Raw genomic sequence first — 20,531 nt, 5'->3', positions numbered from 1 at the left:
TTTCGGGACGTTTTTGGCTCTGGAGCCATTTTTGCAAAAAATACCGAGCATCTTTGAAACGTGAAATGCTTTGGAAAGTATTCTTTGATTACTTGGTACAAGTATACATGTTTTTGCTGTTAAGGGATCAGTTATTCTGTATGGACACGGTTCGTTCGACTGTTTGGCCCGGTACATTATTTTCCTATCGAGACCTTGTTCAGCACATCTTGGCTTCTCCGAAGAGGTGACTTTTCGGGGGGATGCCCTCATTATTCGAGGTTGATTGAAAAAGAAGCCTTGAATACTTGTTGAGATTTTCTTAGGTAGCATATATAGATGTTGCCCCATTAAAAACCTTGCCGATAAAACCCTTCTTGGGATAAAAATCCGGTCAAAGGAAAAGAGTGCAACGTATGCTTTTGGAACCTAAGGCCTTCGAGTTGGAAAGCATTACGGCCATTTCGATCAGATACCTACATTCAGATTAGTATAAAATGTAGCTGAAAAAGGGAGATGACCATACCTTAGTGTTGACGGTGCTTCAGACCTCGATGTTATCTAATTGTTTGCTATGAGGACTCGGTATGGTCCTTCATTTTGTTTAGTCGGGCATAGCTGAGAATGTAGCTTGTTATCGCTATCTTACTATTTTCTTATCCTTCAGCTCCTTGGATGGTGTAGGTATTGGTGTTGGTGTCATATCGTGTACCGCGAATATCTCTTTTGTCGTATGCTGCTCCCTGTAGATGGTTTTTACCCCATCCTTTGTCGGGAATTTCATCATTTGATGGAGGGTGGATGGTACTGCTCTCATGCAGTGTATCCATGGCCTCCCGAACAAGGCGTTGTACCTCATGTTTCCTTCGATGACATGGAATTTGGCATTTTGAGTTGTGCCGGCCACGTTGACTGGGAGGGTGATTTCCCCTTTCGTTGTTTCGCTCGCCATGTTGAACCCATTGAGGACTCGAGAGGCGGGCATGATTTGGTCAAGCAGTTCGAGCTGCTCTACCACCCTCGACCTGATAATATTGGTCGAGCTACCTGGATCCACAAGTACACGTTTAATTGAAATGTATTTACAAGGAAAGAGATAACCAGTGCGTCGTTGTGAGGCTGAGACAAGTTCTCGATGTCCTCGTCGCTGAATGTGAGAGCGTCCTCGAGTATGTAACCTCGAGTTCGCTTTTCTCTAGTGATGGATATTTTGGTTCTTCTGATCATGGGTTCTTATGGAGCATCGATGCCTCCTAAGATCATGTGGATGACATGTTATGGCTCATTTGTTTCATTCATCTTGGTCATCTCTCTTTCCCGAAATTGATTTTTGGCCCGGTCGCTGAGGAATTCTCAGAGGTGACCTTTGCTAAGTAGTCGGGCTACTTCTTCCCGGAGTTGCCGGCAATCCTTGGTCCTGTGGACGTACGTGTTGTGAAATTCACACACTAAGTTATGGTTTCTTTGCGAAGGATCTGATTGTACAAGCCTTGGCCACCTAGTGTCTCTGATTTTACTGATGGCGAATACGATGTCTGAAATGTCAATGTTGAAGTTGTATTCCTACAAGTGGGACGCCTCCGTTAGCCATGTGTGCCTATCGAATCCAGCTCTGCTAACAAGTCCCCGAGGATTCTGGCCTCGATCCATCCTCCGGTCGTTGCGGATATGTTGCGCCTTGGGGCGTTTCTTCTATCTTTAGTGTATGGTTGGTATCTCTCTTTATTCGGCTTCGACTCCTTTGCCGGAAGCCTGCTAGGATATACCGAGCCCGAGGGGGCTCCTAGTTGGTCGTCTTCGACCCTGATATTTTACTGGTATTGGTTGTGGACGTCCGACCAAGTCACGGTGGGATATTCGACTAAGTTCTGGTTCAGCTACTTCAAAGCTACCGAGCTTCGCTCATTCAAACCTTGAGTGAAGGCCTGCACCGCCAAATCGTCAGAGACCGGTGGTAGTTCCATTCGTTCCATTTGAAATCAAGATACGAACTCTCGCAGCATCTCGTTCTCCCTTTGCTTGATTTTGAAGGCGTCGGATTTCCTTGTAGCTACTTTGATGACACCAGCATGTGCCTTTATGAAAGAATCTTCCAGCATGGCAAATGAATCTATCGAGTTTGGGGTCAAGTTGTGATACCACATCATTGCACCCTTTGAAAGCGTTTCTCCAAACTTTTTCAGTAGGTCGGACTCTATCTCGTCGTCCTTTAGGTCGTTGTCCTTCACTGCACAAGTGTAAGCGGTGACGTGCTCGTTGGGGTCTGAGGTTCCATTGTACTCCGAAAGGTCGGGCATTTTGAAATTCTTTGGAATGGGTTTTAGGGCCGCTTCCTGTGGGAACGGCTTTTGTACAAACTTCTTCGAATCTACACCTTTCAGAATCGGGGGTACGCTCGGAATTTGATCGACCCTAGAATTGTAGGTCTCTACCTTCTTGTCGTTGGCTTCTATCTTCTTCTCGCCCGATTCAATCCTCTTTGTGAGCTCCTCGAGCATCTTTATGATGGCGGGGTTGGCTGCCGACCCGTTGTTGCTTGATCTTTCTGGTATCTGCTCGGCTCGGGGAGCCGTTTCTCGAGCTACCATGCTGGGAGTCTTTTGGTGGCTTTCCAGCTGAGCAATCGTCAGTTGTTATGCTTGTAACATTTCGAAGATAACATGATGGCTAACCCCTTGTTCTCTTTGAGCCGAGGTTTTTTGAGCTTTTTGTTGATCTTCTTGGTGTATGCTCTTGTTGGTGTGGGAGCTTATTTCGACATGTTGCGCGTTGCGCAAGACCACGTCCACAGGAATTGGTTCTGCCGCATTCTTAGTGTTTTATGGTGGTACACCAACACCTGGAACATCTACATCATTTTCTCCATGGTCTTCAAGATTGTTATTTTCACGTGTGTTTACTGAGTTAGACATTTTGACCTGAAATCAAAGATCTTAGACAAGAAAAAGTGTGAAAGGTAACTTGCATTATGTAGTAAACCAGAAAGGAAATAATCACTATTATTTTTAGCCCCACGGTGGGCGTCAAACTCTTTACCTTTGAAAATGGTAATTACAATTAGATTTGATTTTGTGGTTCTAAATATACGTGATCTATTTTTATGCTAGTAGTTAGGCAATTGATGCTAAGTGGAAGACTTGGAAACAAGATAATAGCTTGAAAACAATGTGATAATCAAACCGAATGGCTAATAATCAGGGCCTCGAGCTTGCTAATTCGGGGCCTTGAGGTCGAGTCGGATGCCCTGCCGAGGATAGTCGATGGAGTATTAAAAGTTATGATAGCTTTGATGGAAGTCTTTTATGACCAATAATAAGCAATAAATGAAGAACAATAAATAGAACACAACGAATATAAGCAATAATAAGTAGTGAGATCAAGAGAATGTGTTAGAGAGCAGAGAGAATGTTCTTGTATTTTTAATATTGAGTATCAGATCCCTTACAAAATGACAATGATCCCCTTTATATATGAGGGGGAATCTCAACATAGTACAAATGCATTTATTACCAAGATACATGGTTGATACAGCTAATTAATGCCACGGTACGGGCTTGAACTAGCTAAATAGACTAGGTCAGCTTTTAGTCATATGCCTTGGGAATTTCCCACTCTTTCACCATTACCAGTGTTTTAAAAGGCGGAGGTGTGAGGCGAGGCATTTTACCCGATACGGGGCGAGGCAAAAGCCCTGAGACACGGGGCGTAAGTCCCATGGATCTTCAATTTTATAATTTGATAATTTATAAAATAATCTTAAAAATATTTTTATATGTGAAAACTACATTAAAAGTATGTACATACAATAAAAGAGCATAGGAAAATTGTTATAATTGTTTTATAAGTGAAATAACAAACAAAAAATAAATACTAACTAAGTCGCATCCTGACAATAAGGTTGTAAGTGACGCCTAATAAACCAAACAATATAAGGACCAACTTAAATTATCATGGCTATAATCTGAATGCCTCACGTGCAACAGTAACACAAATAAATGTCAACTCTGCAGATACAAAGACCACTTAACACTGCCTTTACTCTGCTATTAAACATTAAATAGTAATTTGGTGTAAATAAAATAATTTGGTTAGAGATACACAAGTATCATAATTAAGAGCTCAAGCGGTACTCTATCTTGCAAAAAAAACACAAATGCACAAAAGTTATACTATATCAATTATGTTCCAATATATCAAGCACCTCCCTAAACTCCTAGCAAGATTTTATCACCAGTTTTTAGTCATAGATACAGTTGCTCTATTAATCGCTATCAAAAACGAGGGTCTCATCAATTTCCACATCTTCCCGTCCTTCATCATCCTCGACTTCCATAGATTTTTTTGTAGATCAAAGGAGAAGCAAAAGGTAAAAGTATTAGTATTTTGACATAACAGATGATAGCATACAACTTTATAAAAATAGTAGTAGAATATTATAACTTACCTGATGATTTCTGCTTTTTGTTAGAGGGACCCGATTCACTTGTATCTCTTAAACTCCCAACATCAATGAATGATTCATGTGTAAGATCATTCTAGTATGGTGTAAGCGGCACCGTCCTAACAACATCAATATCAAATAAATTCTCTTCATCAATCCAAGAAGGATCTTCTGGAAGCACAGGATCTTCCTTTTCAGTAATCCATTCATCATCAGAATCAACTTCATCTACTAGAACTGGATCAAACTTTTGCAATTTTCTTTTTATGCTCCTTTCTCTCAGTCTAGTATTGTACCTCACATAAATGAGAGCATTTAATCTATGATGCTCAAGTTTATTTCTCTTCTTGGTATGAATCTAGCAAAAATCAGAAAACTTACATTAAGTTAAGCTATCATAAACAAACTAACAATAAGAAAATTTATGCAAAAGTATAAACGCTTACCAACTCGAAGGTACTCCAATTTCTTTCACAACCCGAGGAGCTGCAAGTGAGACTCAAGACACGAATTGCAAATTTAGTCTACTCTGGAGTTTGCCCGCCACGTATCCACCAATTCGTAGGAGATCTCACTTTCCTAGAATCCACAGCTATCTGACATCCAAAATCCCCTTTCAATTTATCATATGAATCGAACTAAACATCCACTTTAAATCTCTCTTCATAATCCAACATTCTTTCCATACATTGGTACAAACTTTGTTTGACTTCAATGTTGATAGAAAATATTTCCTCAAATCACAATTGCGGATTCAAATAGTACCCTGCAACATGAAGTGGACGACAGAGTTGGCGAGTCCATCTATCATCAATTCTTTTCCAAATGGGAGCATATTTGTTTTCAGTATATCCACAATTCAAGGCTATTTTTTCCTTAGCCCTATGTATCAAATCATATAAATATCTCATGCATGGTTTTTCCTCTGAATCTACTTCTCTCAAAACACTCACTAAAGGGGAAACACTTTTCACACAATAAGCAATATATGGCCAAAAATTTTGATCAAACAGAACTATGGCTCTCGTTTTTACCTCCTCGTGTTTCTTAGCCCAAACAGATTTATTCCAAGCTTCAGAAGAAAATATAGATCTAAGAGCTTGTTTTTGCTTTTGAATGCTTTGAAGTGTGAGATATGCTATAGCAAAGCGAGTAACAGCAGGACGAAGAAGTTCATGATTATTTGTATATGATCTCATTAAATCTAACACTCATGTATGTCCATAAATAAATCTCACCACTTCTTTTGCTTTTGTAAGTGTGTCTTGATGCATTTTCAATTTTCCTATGTCTTCTAATAATAGGTCAATGCAATGCGCTGCACATGGAGTCCAATAAATATGAGGCCTAGTTTCCATTATTCTTTTTCCAGCATTAATAAAATTAGAACCATTATCAGTTATTATCTGCACAACATTCTCTTCTCCAACTTCATCTATGATCTTATTTAAATGCAGCGCAAGTATTTCACCACTTTTTATAGAGTCCGATGCATCAATAGATCTCAAAAAAAAAAGTACTCGCGAGACTATTAATTAGAAAGTTGATAAAACATCTACCTTTTCCATCTGTCCAACTATCGGACATAATTGAACAACCATATTACTTCCAAGATTTCTTATGTTCATCTAACATCTTGTTAATATTTGTAACTTCATCTTTTAGTATCCAAGTTCTTAGCTCATGCATTGAAGAAGGTACAAAACCCGGACCATAATTTGCAACTCCTTCAAACATTGACAAATAGTACGGATCATTTGCAACATTAAATGGTATACCACTTGAGAAGAAAAACCTACCAATTCGCTGACAAACTTTTTTTCTTTCCTATTTTTTCCATTTGGAGTTCAAAGTAGCTTGTCTTGCTTGAGTACTAACAAAATCATCCAGCGGACCTCTAGCCTTTGGAGGCAAATTGCTCATAGTTGGAGAAGAACCTGATTCACCATCCATGTTATCACTTCCAGTTGCAACAGCTCGCATTTCTTCCAAAGTAGCCTTTCTTATGATTTTTACATTTTGAAGCTTTAGTAATGCTTTCTTGCATTCTTCAGCTACTTCATACGGTACCTTCGGACAAGGTTTTATCCCTTTGTGGGTGCCTGTTAAATGTTGCTTCAATCTGTTAATTGTGCCACTAATTTGTTGATTACAGAACTTGCTTCGAAAGTATTTCTCATTCAGGGTCATGATTGAATATTTCCATGCAACATCTGTTTTCCTTGCATTTTTAGAGCCCTCTTCATCCATTGTAACGTTTTAGCTTACCTACAAGAAAAGTGAGATAAGAACATGTAAATTATTAGAAGAAAATCTACATACAACAGAACATTATTGAACTTCAAATTTCATAAAATTCCTTTACAAAGGGAGAACATTTTTTGTTTCCTAATTTTGCGTTTCTTTATTTCGTTATTTGAATTTTGTACAACAGATAAATCTGAATACTTTTAGTTCTTTAAAAATTACTGAATCGGGATCAAGTTGGTACAGAAAGCTGAAGCAAACATGACAATGCCCACAAATCATGGCAACTAAATTTAAATAGGCTTAAGTGTACTGTTGGATTAAGAATTTCAAACAAGCAAATAAAGTAAAGTTTTTACAGTAAAGCATTGTTGGATTAAGAATTCCAAACAAGCAAATAAAGTACTGTTGGATTAAAATACAAAAAGAATATTAAATCTCAACCAGTAAATTTTTTTACCGTAGGAGGCTAGGAGCACATACAATTGGAAGAACCACATATGAATCTATGAAATACCGATTATACAATTACAATAGAACAAGAAAATCAGATTCAAGGATGGATAATCTCTACTTAAACTATTTGGAAAGGAAGTGTAGATGGGCATAAAGCAGAAAGAAACAAAAAAATCAAAAAAGTAATAAGAAAGATTAAGTTATACCTTTGGAGTTGTGGACTTAATATGAAACAGAAAAGTCAACACCGTATGGTCTTTTTATTTGCTTCTGGTAAGTCTTGTGCGGGTAAAAGTGAAAGGGTTGAAAAAAATATTGGGAATTGTATAAATTGTTCCTAATTTGGCTAAGTTCCATAGGGCGTAAGTCCCAGAAGAAAGCGTGCATTTCGCCTAGGCGTGCACCCCAGTGTATAGTGCGTACGCCCGAAAGAACTTCGCCTTTTTCTATCGCCCTGGTGCATTTTCAGTGCGCCCCGCCCCGGGACTCGCCCTGTACTCGCCCCAATAACGCCTTTGAAAACACTGACCATAACTATCGATCTGCATTGCCCCGAGGTTGGACGTCGGTAGCCCCTCGGGTGTGAATCTCGACCATAGCCTCGAGCTTTTGGAAACGTGCTTACGAAGTATGACCAAAAATAGGACCCTCCGATTTTACCGTATACAAAGATCATATAAAGAGACAACCGCTCAAACCCTCGACTAATGTGGGGACAATCTAATGCTCTCACCCCCGGTGTACCGGTATGCCCAAGGCTGGACTTTTGAAGAGTCCTAAGGCTTAATATTGGGTTAACGAAGAATAGGAATAATTATATTTTTAAAACAAAAGAACAAGAATAATTTTAGCTTTGATACAATGTTAAGAAATGAACAATAATGGTGTGTTTGGCATGAAGGAAATTTTTTTTCATGTTTTCATATTTGATTAGCTTAAATATTTTAGAAAACATGTTTCTCGGGAACTCATTTTCCTTCCTCCAATTAGAGGAAAATATTTTCACTATCAAGAGAATAGAAAATATTTTTTAAAATTCTGTTTCAACTTTTCCCACCCTATTCCCCATCCCCCCACCCCACCCCACCCCACCCCACACACACACACCCATCTGCCCACCTTATCCCTACCCAGCCCCACCCCCCACTCCACACCCACCCATCCCATACTCTACCTTTGACCCCACCCTAAATAGAAATATTATTAATAGTACTTTTTTTTATGTTGTAGATAGAATACTTTCTTTTTCATTTCAACAAAGTGAGTAGTTTTTTTTCATGATTTTAAAAAACTATTTTATTTTATTTTAAAAAATATATACTTCTTTCATAATGTAAAAAAAGTCTTTGTTTCATTTTAACAAAATAATGTAATAAAAAGTATTTTCGTTCATTTCAACAAAATGAGTATTTATCTTTTTATGATGTAGAAAAAATATTTTTTTTTATTTCAACGAAATGAGTATTTTTTTTCATGATGTAGTAAAAAGTATTTTCTTTCATTTCAATAAAATGAGTACTTTCTTTTCATGTAGTAGAATGAGTACTTTCTTTTTCAATCAAAAAACTGTATTTTCTTTTTAGTTATGGAGCACAAATTTCAACGTTATTTTTGCGATGAAAAAATAAAGCAGCAGATGAGTTTCTTTGGATTTGTGTGAATTTTTAAAAGAATAATTAAATTCCTGAAATAGAGTCCTGAAAATATTGGGTATTTGGGGTAGGGGATGGGGGAGAGCACGGAAACATGGGATTTGGGGAAAGGAGGTGAGGAGAGTAGAATAAGAAATTATTTTCCTAAAAAATATTGTATACTCTCTAATTAAACAATAGAAAATATTTTTCGAAAAAAATTTTTTACTCACCAACCAAACAAGGAAAAATAAGTGATAAAATCACTCATTTTTCAGGAATATATATTCCATGAAAAATAATTTCTTTCACACCAAACACACCCTAAGTCTAGCTCAATCACATAATCTGCCTCATAACATCAAGATTGTCCAAGGCCGTACAATGAAATCAACAATCCATTTCGATTAACGACAATTTAATAATATGTAAAATTTTCCTCTTCTATTTTTTTTATAAGAAAGTTGAGGCTAAATCGGATAAATTTCCTCAAAGCATACATTTGCAAATAATAGCGTGAGATGATTTTATATGAAGTAACATGGTGAGAAATTATCTAGCCGGACCCACCTTGGGAGGGAGTGAGGCATTGATTGTTGTAAATGTTGTATCTATTTGCAAACAATACAAACATGACAGTCCTTGACTATAAGCGTCCAACATTGACAGTGAAATCTCATACGACTACAATAACAATAATAACAAATTCAGTGCAATTCCATGCAGTGGGATTCGGAAATGATAGAGTGTACGCAGACCTTACCCCTATCTTGTAAAGATAGAGAGGTTGTTTTCGATAGACCCCTAGCTCATTGATTGTGACATCTCAGACAACAACAACAACAACAACAACAACAATAACTATAACAAACCCGGTGCAATCCCACATAGTGGGATCTGGGAAGGATAAAGTGTACACAGACCTTACCTTTATCTTGTGAAAGTAGAGAAGTTGTTTCTGATCGACCCCGGCTCATTGAAAGTGACATCTCAGACATACACCTATATATTCTCTTCACCACCCTTCCTTTCTTGAAGTCATTCAGCACATCTGCATATTCTCAAACAAAAGGTGAAGTATTTAAAAAAACAAGCTTTCCTTTGTTTCCACTAGAACTTCCCTTTCATACTTATTTGAAAAGAATGAAATTACCACCCCATTTTTTATTTAAGCAAAATGACTTGCTCCTGAAATTGCTTATATTCATACTATGCAGTTGTTCAAGCAACAAAAATAAACTCTGCTGTAACAATCATCAGTTTGCCACCCCTGCAGTTTCTACCTCCTCAAGTTTCTCACTGAACTATTTATCATTGAAACAATTACAACTTGAAGGGTACCTTAATTTTGACAACTTAGAACATGCAGCCAAAGACTTTGGTAATAGATGCCACTTCCTCCCATTAGCAGTTCTGTACCCAAAATCAGTTTCTGACATCTCTTCCACTATAAAACTTATCTTTGAAATGGGTTCCAAAACTGGCATAACTGTTGCTGCTAGAGGCCATGGCCATTCTTTAGAAGGCCAGTCTCAAGCTTATCAAGGACTAGTGATTAGTATGGAATCACTACAAACACCAGCAATGAAATTCAAGACTGGAGAAGTACCTTATGTTGATGTATCTGCTGGAGAGCTTTGGATAAACATCCTGCATGAAAGTCTTAAACTTGGGATTGCGCCTAAATCTTGGACTGATTATATTCACCTCACAGTTGGTGGCACTTTGTCTAATGCTGGAATCAGTGGACAAGCTTTCCGGCATGGACCCCAGATCAATAACGTCCAACAACTTGAAGTTGTCACTGGTATGTCCATGCACAACCATCTTTGAGGGTGTTTGAGTAAGGTTATACGCCTGGTCAAATTAGCTTATGGGCTCTTTTACTCGTGTATATACGCATCTGGTAAACATAAAAAGTGCTTCTATAAGACAATTCTGCTTAAAGCCATAAGTTGATCACCCATTTATTGGACCATAAATATTGGAAACCTTCACATCCTCCATTTTATTATATTTTGTTGGCATAATATATCGGCACCCCCTAAATTTGACACTTTTTGTTTGGTACAAACCTATACTAGTTTTGGTCTTAATTACCCCTGTCACATAGATATTTTTTGTCCAGGTAATTTTTTTTAATAATAAAATATATATTTTTACTGTTTAAATCATTTTTCAAGCCAAATTTGTGAAGAAAACATGTTTGGGACTTTATTATATTAGGATTTTTTTATTTAGCTAAACACAATTTAGTTTCACCCCAATTTCTTTTTATACATATTTCACCCAAAAAATGAAAAAGAAATATGCAGTTGAAATAAATCGTCATCGCATTTAAAGATGAAATACAAAAATACACAGTTGAAATACACTATTTTAGCTTAAAAACTGTTGTTCACTAAAAATAATGGATTTTTTATAGATTTCTCGAAGAAAAAAAAAATGAAGATTAAAGTTAAACAGTTAGAATAAATATCTTGTATATAAGGAAGAAATAAAATAAAATAAAATACATACTTGAAACACGATTATTTGTTGGGGGGGGGGGGGATTATCTATTTAAAATTAATTGATTTTATTCAAGTCTTTTTTTTAATATACATATTTGGCGAAAAGGAAAAATGCACCGTAAGATTGCACCAGGAAAAAACTAAAATTAAAATTGATGTAAAATATGTGTGGTATATTAAGAAGTAAGAAAAAAATACACAGTTAGAACCAAAAAATTCGTTATATATAATTATTTGCAAATTAACTGTTGAAAAATATCTCACTTGGAAGTTGATTTTTTCATTTCTCATAATTTTCACACGCCTCCGCTCTCTTTGCCGTGTGAATATTCAGGGGGGCGGCGAAGGCTATCAAACAGCCAAGTTCGGGGTAATTAAGATCAAAAATAGTTCAGGCGTGTACTGAATAAAAGGTGTCAACTTCAGGTGGTAATTAAGACAAAAAAATTGTTGAATAGTAAAAAATACTTGTTGTAGGTAAAGGAGAGGTGATTACTTGTTCGGAGGAGAAGAATGCAGACTTGTTTCATGGTGTACTAGGTGGACTGGGGCAATTTGGTATTATTACCAGAGCAAGGATTGCTCTTGAAACAGCACCTAAACAGGTAATGGTTGAACTCCAATTACCAAAGAAGTAAGATTACTTTAGGAACAAAACGAAGGGAAAAAAAACAAGCTCATTTAGCATAGCTAAGATTTACTTATTGACAGGTCAAGTGGATTAGAGTGCTGTATTCAGATTTTGCCATATTTTCCAATGATCAAGAGCATTTGATATCAACTCAGGATACATTTGATTATATTGAAGGGTTTGTCATTATCAACCAAACTGGATTATTGAATAGCTGGAGGTCTAGTTTCAATCGTAAAGATTCAGTTCTAGCCAGCAATTTCAGTTCTGAGGGTAGAGTTTTGTTCTGCCTAGAAGTTGCCAAATACTTCAATCCAGAAGACACAGATAGTATTGATCAGGTAAAGTATATCAAACTTCCAGCCTTAGACAACTATGCATAATCTAAACAAGTTCACAATATTAACTTATGTTTCCTAAATGTACAGAACATTGATATCCTCTTATCAAAGTTGAACTTTATGCGATCCACGCTGTTCCTATCAGAAGTCTCCTACGTGGAATTCCTCGACAGAGTGCATGTCTCTGAGATGGAACTCCAAGAAAAAGGGTTGTGGGATGTTCCTCATCCATGGCTAAATCTTCTAATACCAAAAAGCAGGATTCTTGAATTTGCACAAGAAGTTTTTGGCAAGATTCTTACTGACACTAGCAATGGTCCTTTACTCATCTACCCTGTCAACAAATCAAAGTAATAAAATTCTTCATAAATTATCAATCTACTTAGAGAAATATGCATTGTCCTAATAGTTTATCTGGGGTAATTTCTGTTATAGGTGGAGAAAAGGAACATCCATGGTTACCCCTGACGAAGATGTTTTCTACCTGATCGCATTCCTATCTTCCGCCATGCCATCTTCAACAGGCAGCGATGGACTAAGACATATTCTTGCTCAGAACAAAAGGATACTAAATTTTTGTGAAAAAATAAATATTGGAATGAAACAATATTTGCCAAATTACAAGACTCAGGAAGAGTGGAAAGATCACTTTGGCCCACAATGGATACCATTTGCTAGAAGGAAATCCACATATGACCCTTTGGCAATGCTTGCTCCTGGCCAGAGAATTTTCAGAAGGGCAGAAGCCTGTGAACAACAATAACCTCTTCAAAATAAATAACTTGGTACACAAGAGTTTTTAACTTTAGATATGGACATAATGATCCAAACTGGAAGTGTACATATATATATATGTAGTTAGTAGTATAACTGTTGTACTACTCTTTTGCAAAGACTTGTTTATCGAAAATACTACAAAGATGGTAATGCTGGCTAAACAAATTTAGCTACTGAGGTCAGTCGCAAACCAAATTCTCTAAAGAAAGAATTATAGCTGTGGTTGTACCATCGGTCGTTAAAGCTGCAGAAAATTATAAGTTTGCTGACTCGCATACTAGAGAAGCATTTGTTAAATGCCAGACATTTCAGACAAAAAGATAAATGCTGCCTGAACATCAGTGGCATGGCCAAGTGTAATGAACAAATGTACATTCTTAAGAAATTAGAATACATAAAACGCCTTACACCACCTTTGCCTGCACCACTTTGTGGATGTTCCTACAGGAAAGGCCATCATAGGGCAGTATGGTCGACGTCTTGTGTACCAATTGATGGAAGAGGGCTCTGTCAAGCGGATCTTGGGGATGTTCCTACACAAAAGGCTATCCCAGGGAGGTATGGTCGATGCCTTATGTACCAATTGATGGAAGAGGACTCTAGGCGATCACTAATGAAGACGTGTCAAAGTGAGCCAGCCATTAAAGGGTGACTAAGACACCAAAAATGGGGGCAACACGAGCTAATGAGAGGCAAGAAGAATTTCCAACCAAGTCCTTCCATTAATTGATCATAATGATATCAGTATACTCAACTCAGTCACTCCTGGCAAGCGCCAAAAACATTAACTGAAGCTAAAGAGAGAAACATTATCTGAATCTTCAGAATAGAGAGAATTGTTTTGGTGGTAGAGTCACCATCGACCTACATGTTACGGGTCAAGCTAGTTTGAAGAAGGTGATCCTTCTAAGGTGGGGTAGGATGGAGCTAAAATTAGGAAGCTTAACTTGCAATACCATAGAACATCTACAATTGCTACTGATGTCCCCAGTTCTCTCGAAAACTGTGTAAACCTATAGACAGTACAAAGTGCAATGAGTAAGCATCATATGAACCATAAAACCTAGGCATTACAGCCAAAAAAAATCTCCCAGGCAAAACGAGTATACACATACAGAGGTGCTCCACTTCAGATGGAGATGAAGATAAAGAATAGTGAGACAAGATATTTAATGAACCATGAATCTCGATTCCTCCAAGGAAAATCTAGGCATTACAAAAGTGAAAAAACATTCTTGAATATAAAGGTTAATAAGACCGCATGGGAGCAATGCAAAAAATTGACACTGGCTTGACTTTCTCAACCAAACTAGCGAGCAGCCTGTGTTTGTGCATGTTCAAGAAGCTGGCTGACTAATTTGTAAGTACGACCAGAAAGGGCCTTGGTATGATCAATGAGCTGCTCATACCTGAACAAGACAATCAATAAAGATAACGCATTATAAATCAGGTACGATAAAATGGGTTAAAAACAAGTTGCTTTCATTAATCTATTAGAGTTAATACATCTGCATCAAACTTACACATTTGGTTGAGTTGGTTCCATTATAACTGTTCCTGACTCGGAATCAATCTTAGCGTCAAGCTTTGAGGTCCTAATAAGATTCACTATCCATCGCTCGGCCTCCTCGTAGTTCAAGTTTAGCTTCTCAGCTAGAACCCTGCCATATATGAATCAAAAGAAAATTGTGACTAAATGGGCACAGCTCTCCTTCCGCAAGCAACTATACTGCCAACATCCATGGGTAATAAAGGGGGATACAGAATATTAAATACAAGGGGAAAGAGGGTAGAAAGCAAACCAAATAGATATAAAAATTGTTGATGGTAGAAGTGACTTTCAAGCATTAGCTACATACCCCATGTCAACGCGTTGGTGAATGCGACAATAGGTCTCAGAGATAAAAAGGCGAGCATTTTCAAGGAATTCATCCCTCAATGGCACACTGGAAAAACTGCCCTCTTCAACTCGTTTTCCCAGAAATGGGTCATTCAAAATTACCTGCATGTGACATCCGTATTAAAAAGGAGGGAAACAACTGCATTCTAAAAGGAAAGCTCACAGGCTATATTAAACATACTTAGCTACAGGTAACAGAAACTAGAATGTTCAAGTACCAAACTTACGAGTATTATGCAAAGGTAACGTTGAGCTAGCTCTTTCAGAAAGTTACCAGAGAGCGTAGCTTTGGATGATTGATTTTTAAGTTTTAGGAAAACAATCCATGTTTTTCAGAAAAAATAAAAGATTAATATAACACAATATTTTGCAAAACATTGCCCCACTGTAATATCCATGCCCATTACTTAAACATTATAACATCCTAAATAAATGCATTACTGGTTTTTAATGTTTAAATTATAGCAATACCTAAAATAGTAAAAGATAAGAAAATTATTTATATTATAAAAAAAGCATAAGATAATAAAATATTCCACGTAACAAATAGGGAATAAAAATAGGAAGATTTTTCGCAAAATAAAATGACTATCTTTCCGTCAACAATTATAGCGGAATAAAATTCTACCTTTTCCTATGATAGAAACTGGAAGAAGCATCCTACTTAACCACAGCTACAGACTACTATTGAATACTGATCAGAGCTAAGAGTAGAATCCTATGATTGAATACATAAGAGTAGTCCTCTTAGTTCAAAACAAAAACCTCATTTCATAAATTATCTTAAAGCCAATTACAGCAACTGAAGTTTCTACATTTGACATACAAGAAATGAAGAAAAACTATGATGTTAAGCACGCATCAAAGCAGATAAACTAGGCGCAAAAGCTCACCTCTTCGCACTCCTTCATCTTTTTCTGTGCTCCATCAAAGTCATAGTTGACGTAAATACACGCCAAAAACTCTGTGATGGGATCTTTGCAAGAGTATTGTTCCTGCTGAATAACTTTTATAAAGTCCTTAAATTGAGGTCTTCTCCGCTTGTTCACAATAAATGCAGTCGCCAAGTATCGTAGCAAATGGGGAGCACTTGTTTGAATGGCATTCAAATACCTGCAAGATTTTCATGATTTAGAAGCTCAAGCACAAATAGTATCCCAGATTATCACAGCAAAAGAAGATATTTCAAACATAACTCAGCTGTGCGCACACAAAAAAATACTATACTTGTGTGTGTGTGTGTTGGGGAGGGGGGGGGACTCAGAGTGAATAAACTTCCCTAGAATATTTCCTGACATCATTCTCTTTACTCTGTAAGTGATAGTGTTAGAAAAGACGCCTAGCTGAAACAATATGGGAATAGCCAAAAAGGTGCAGCAAAAGAAAACAAGAATTTACAAGGGAGAGTAATAGAAGTACAGTCTCATACTTGTCCTGATTAAATAGGTCAATGATCTGTGTTCTGCCATTGTCATGGTTGAAGAAGATGAATAGACTCCAATGCATTAGCCATATTCTATTCTGAACTTGATTCAACGGAGTCGAGAAACTCTGCAAGACGTGCGACTCTCTTAGTAAACTTAGAAACAAAAAAGGAGCATCATTCAAGTTCCCTTACTAAATATTCCAACTTGTAAGATCAACTCAAACACGCAGATAGCGGACTCAGCATATGCATAATATTACCTTCGAGTCGATAATTTCCTTCAAGCGGTTGAGTTCCTCAAGTGCAATATCCCAATTCTGCATTAGTATCTCAGCAGCAAGCTTTCCCCACAATGCACTGACGCTCCTGTCACTGTTTGTACACAAGGCTCGGTATTGGTAAAGATAATCAGCAGCACCAGAGTAGTTTCCACATTCAAACTGGAACTTGGCATACTGATACAATGCCTCTATCTGGTCTGGACCAATCTGCAGAATTCATAACATCACTTTAACCAATTATTAAGAAGAGAGAACAGTGGGTATTCTTATATAAAGAGCCATTTAGCATCACTAATCAAATAGGAAAAGGTCTTCACAATATTAGCTGTCGGACAACTTCTATTAGTATTCAATCTCCTACGTATCTTGTATCCCAGTAAGTATTTCAAATACAAGAAATTCCATATTATGTAAACCAGAATAACCCCACTGACCTGGTACCGCTCTTGGAGCAGCTGAAGATTGTGCTGTTTGTCAGCTCTCAATTCCTGGACAGCACTGGAATTCTGCAAAAAATTAATCAATGGGGCTGCAGCTTCCTCAAGTGCTTTCAACCTTGCCACAACCTCAGCTCTCCTCTCCATCATCTCTGAATAACCAACAACATTATCAAAATGTATTGCAGAGTTAAACATGCAAAGGGAACCCCTAAAATCACCTCTGCTCATACAAAACATCTCCTATATTTAAGTGTATAGCACAAACTTAGCTTTAATCTTGCATATTGCCTATATAGACAATAGACCTCAAACTAAACAGAGAACATAGACAACAATCTTAAAATTAATTACCACGTCAAACACCCAAGGTTCTAGACTAGTGGTCAAAGAATGGGTGCAAGCCTTGGAGACTATGACGAAAATACCAGCAGACAATAAGCAAAAAACACAACGTTTATTTCTTCTCGTTTGCCTTAAGCCCTGGTGGAGATAGTCACTCGACACCTATGCTACTGGGAGTTAGCAGGTACTGGTGGAATGGTCGAGGTATGCCCATGTGGCTGGGGCAAGACTATATTATAGCAAAAACAACTAAACAACTCCAAGAACCTTAATAGACTAGATTAGCAAAAACACCTCCAAAGAACTCCAAAAAGGCAATAATCAAACAAGACATAGTAAAACACTTTAAAACCCTTCTTTTATGATGAACAACTTCTAGAGACCATATCAATCAAAATTACAAAAACGCCAAAAGACCCTTTACGCTGAAAAGGTTACAGGCAACAAGATTAGTAAAGAAACAAATTAATCAGCATTCGCCAATACGTGGACCCATATGTAAAAACACACATCGAAATAAAGAAAAAAAAAAAGGAGATACCTTGAGGGACATCTTCGGTATGATAAAGGGATTTATGAATGTCCATAGCATAATCAACCATATTAGTATGATTAAGAAGCTCAATCTTAGCCTTAAGCATATCTTCATCGGGGTACAATGTCCTCTCTTGCAAGAACTCCAGTAACGGGAAAACCAAGTGCCTGTCCAGTTGCGGCGCTATACGTGGCGTCAGGTCGTACTTCGCCGCCATGATTTTTGTTATTGGATTTGAGTTTCAAGGTAGCAGCGATAAAGCTCGCCGCTTTGTATTGTAGGAGAAGGGGGAAAGTGGATCTGTAGAACGTTTTCAGTAGCTTTAGGGTTTTGCTTTCCTCTCTAGAATATATTGTCGAAATACACCCTTGACATTTGATTATTGTTACCTTCACCCCACTTAAATAGGAGTAGTACCTTCTCTCTTTTTTTTAAACCTTTTTAAGAAAAACTGTAAGGGGTCGTTTGGTAGGAGGTATAACAATAGTACTGAACAGAGTATATTAGTAATGTTGGTATTAGTAATGCTAATATTAGTTATGCTGAAATTATTTTTTATCCACTGTTTGGTTTGGTGTATTAAAGCATTGCATAATTTTTTAAAAATTGGGTGTTTACAAAAGTACCCTCCATAATTTTTAACTTTAGCTATAAAAAATAATTTTATTGATAAAAATTAACTGTGCTTTTCCATGGCCAAAGTGTACAGAGGAAATCTATTTGCTAATAATACGGGGAAAGACTTTTATTAGGGATTTGAGGGGGGCAATTAGGTCTTTCCCCATGTTTATGCAAGCATTAAAACTCTTGCATTACTAATGTCATGGTTTCTTATGCATTGCTTATACATAGTATAATATCAAGTGTAATGTATAACTAATACAAGTATTAATTATACAAAGGTTGAAAAAATATACCAAACGAGGTATTAATAATTCACAGAATTAATGCTTGCATTATTTTTTCTAATACCTCCTACCAAACCACCCCTGACTCCTACTTACGCAAAGTGTCTACTGACTTTGTTAACCAAAACATAGGTAGATGACAGAAATTTATTTGAGTCCCGTTTGTTTTCACTTAATTGAGATCAGAATTTGAAAACTCAACTTTATATTAAGTGTATTTGCCTTTTTCTTATACTAGTATTTATAAACGTGTGTTGCACGTTAATAATGACACATAATGATTTAAATATTTATTTATATGAAGGAACAATAAAATTTAATTTATGAGAGAAATTTTATATATAATAATACAACAATCATCTAAATGCCGAAAAATATTATTACATTAGCATAATACGTGAATTTAAAATGAAAGGACATCATGAGAACTTACATAAATGATCAATTTTATTAATGTTAAGCAGATAATTATGTAGTGTAGCTTAAAGGTATCTAATATGATGGTATCTTGTCAAACACTTCTTTAAAGACGTTGTTTTCTTTCTGTATGTTTCCTTCTAATGCTTTGGTTGCTCTTTCATAACTTAAACTCTTGTTGTGGATATTGATATCTCTCTTAAAAGTGCAACATATATTTATTCGTATAAGAAAATATATTGTTGTAAATATAGTCCAATATTTAGGATGTTTGTCCTTGTACTTTATTTATTATAACTACAAAACATAAACATACTGAAAATTATTTTCACACAAATTTAAAATGATATTCTTTAGTTTTAGAAGAAGAAAGTTGAATTCGGGGATAAACACATACTTAGAAACACATTGACCGGTATCATAAGTTCTACATGTATGACGTTATTGTCGGAATTTCTATATACCATATGTGTACTATTGCATAAGTTATTCAGAGGATCTAAGTTTTCAGTAGCATGACGGGCATATTTTTCTTCAAAATCAATCTATATGCAATGGAAGATCAATTTTAACTTAGTCTATTATATATATGTGGTTATACCAACATAAGTGCGAAATAATGAACTTGGCAACAAATATGTACGGTAAAAGGTCATTTGATATTAAAGTATTTAAGTATTATTCTTGGTAGTAATTGTTGGTATCATCTTCTGCTAAGTCAAAACTGATAAACATTTTGTTTTTACCATAAAACTTAGCAATCAGTCTTTTATTTAGTTGATCAATATATTCATTTCTGCTAGCTAAGATATATAGCTCTTTAATTTCTATCATGTAATTTACACAAATTGTGTTTTAATCAAACGATGAAAATATTTTCTTTATTAAATGCATTATTATTACCATTGGGATTGATAACCAAGTGTTATAGAAAAACTAAATCATCTTTTCCTTCTTCATTTCCGACACGAAGCAAGAAGTCATTGAATGTTGGATCTGTTCTTACTTTTATATTTTTTGTATAACTTTACAATGGTTTTCGTAATATTTTTTTATTTGAGGCCATAAGTATAATTTTGGCAAGCTAGCTTTTACAGTTTTTGTTTTCATCAATTTTGGAACTACTTATATTACTTGACAGAAATCACCTCCCAAACTTTTATCACTTTTGCTTTCCTTATAAATTTGGCACTATTGTTATGCTTTGATATATTTGTGAGGGTTATTTCAGTTACTTGAAGAGGTATATCAAATCTAAAATAAGTT

General features: G+C 36.4%; 3 protein-coding genes across 3 annotated transcripts; 1 reads left to right on the top strand and 2 right to left on the bottom strand.

Moving 5' to 3' along the window:
- Window positions 1-5,631: 5,631 nt before the first annotated feature.
- LOC142180871 (uncharacterized) lies at window positions 5,632-6,670 on the bottom strand. Its single transcript, XM_075252974.1, has 3 exons — window positions 6,299-6,670; window positions 6,027-6,247; window positions 5,632-5,923 (listed from the first exon to the last, which is right to left on the bottom strand). The coding sequence occupies exons 1-3, from the start codon at window positions 6,668-6,670 to the stop codon at window positions 5,632-5,634; spliced, it is 885 nt and encodes a 294-aa protein (XP_075109075.1).
- A 3,227-nt stretch (window positions 6,671-9,897) lies between these two features.
- Window positions 9,898-13,002, top strand: LOC107801329 (cytokinin dehydrogenase 1-like). The gene is made up of 5 exons (XM_016624635.1): window positions 9,898-10,561; window positions 11,745-11,872; window positions 11,979-12,239; window positions 12,327-12,589; window positions 12,675-13,002. The coding sequence occupies exons 1-5, from the start codon at window positions 9,898-9,900 to the stop codon at window positions 13,000-13,002; spliced, it is 1,644 nt and encodes a 547-aa protein (XP_016480121.1).
- A 1,064-nt stretch (window positions 13,003-14,066) lies between these two features.
- LOC107801330 (eukaryotic translation initiation factor 3 subunit E) lies at window positions 14,067-18,313 on the bottom strand. The gene is made up of 8 exons (XM_016624637.2): window positions 17,947-18,313; window positions 17,058-17,212; window positions 16,603-16,830; window positions 16,346-16,467; window positions 15,810-16,029; window positions 14,876-15,018; window positions 14,540-14,677; window positions 14,067-14,425 (listed from the first exon to the last, which is right to left on the bottom strand). Exons 1-8 carry the CDS (start codon window positions 18,155-18,157, stop codon window positions 14,326-14,328), a joined length of 1,317 nt encoding a protein of 438 aa, XP_016480123.1. The 5' UTR covers window positions 18,158-18,313; the 3' UTR covers window positions 14,067-14,325.
- Window positions 18,314-20,531: the final 2,218 nt, after the last annotated feature.

This window comes from Nicotiana tabacum, chromosome 5 (assembly GCF_000715075.1).
Source record: "Nicotiana tabacum cultivar K326 chromosome 5, ASM71507v2, whole genome shotgun sequence".
NCBI lineage: Eukaryota > Viridiplantae > Streptophyta > Magnoliopsida > Solanales > Solanaceae > Nicotiana > Nicotiana tabacum.
The sequence above is the reverse complement of the archived record's forward strand: the minus strand, read 5'-3'. Positions and strand labels throughout refer to the sequence as shown.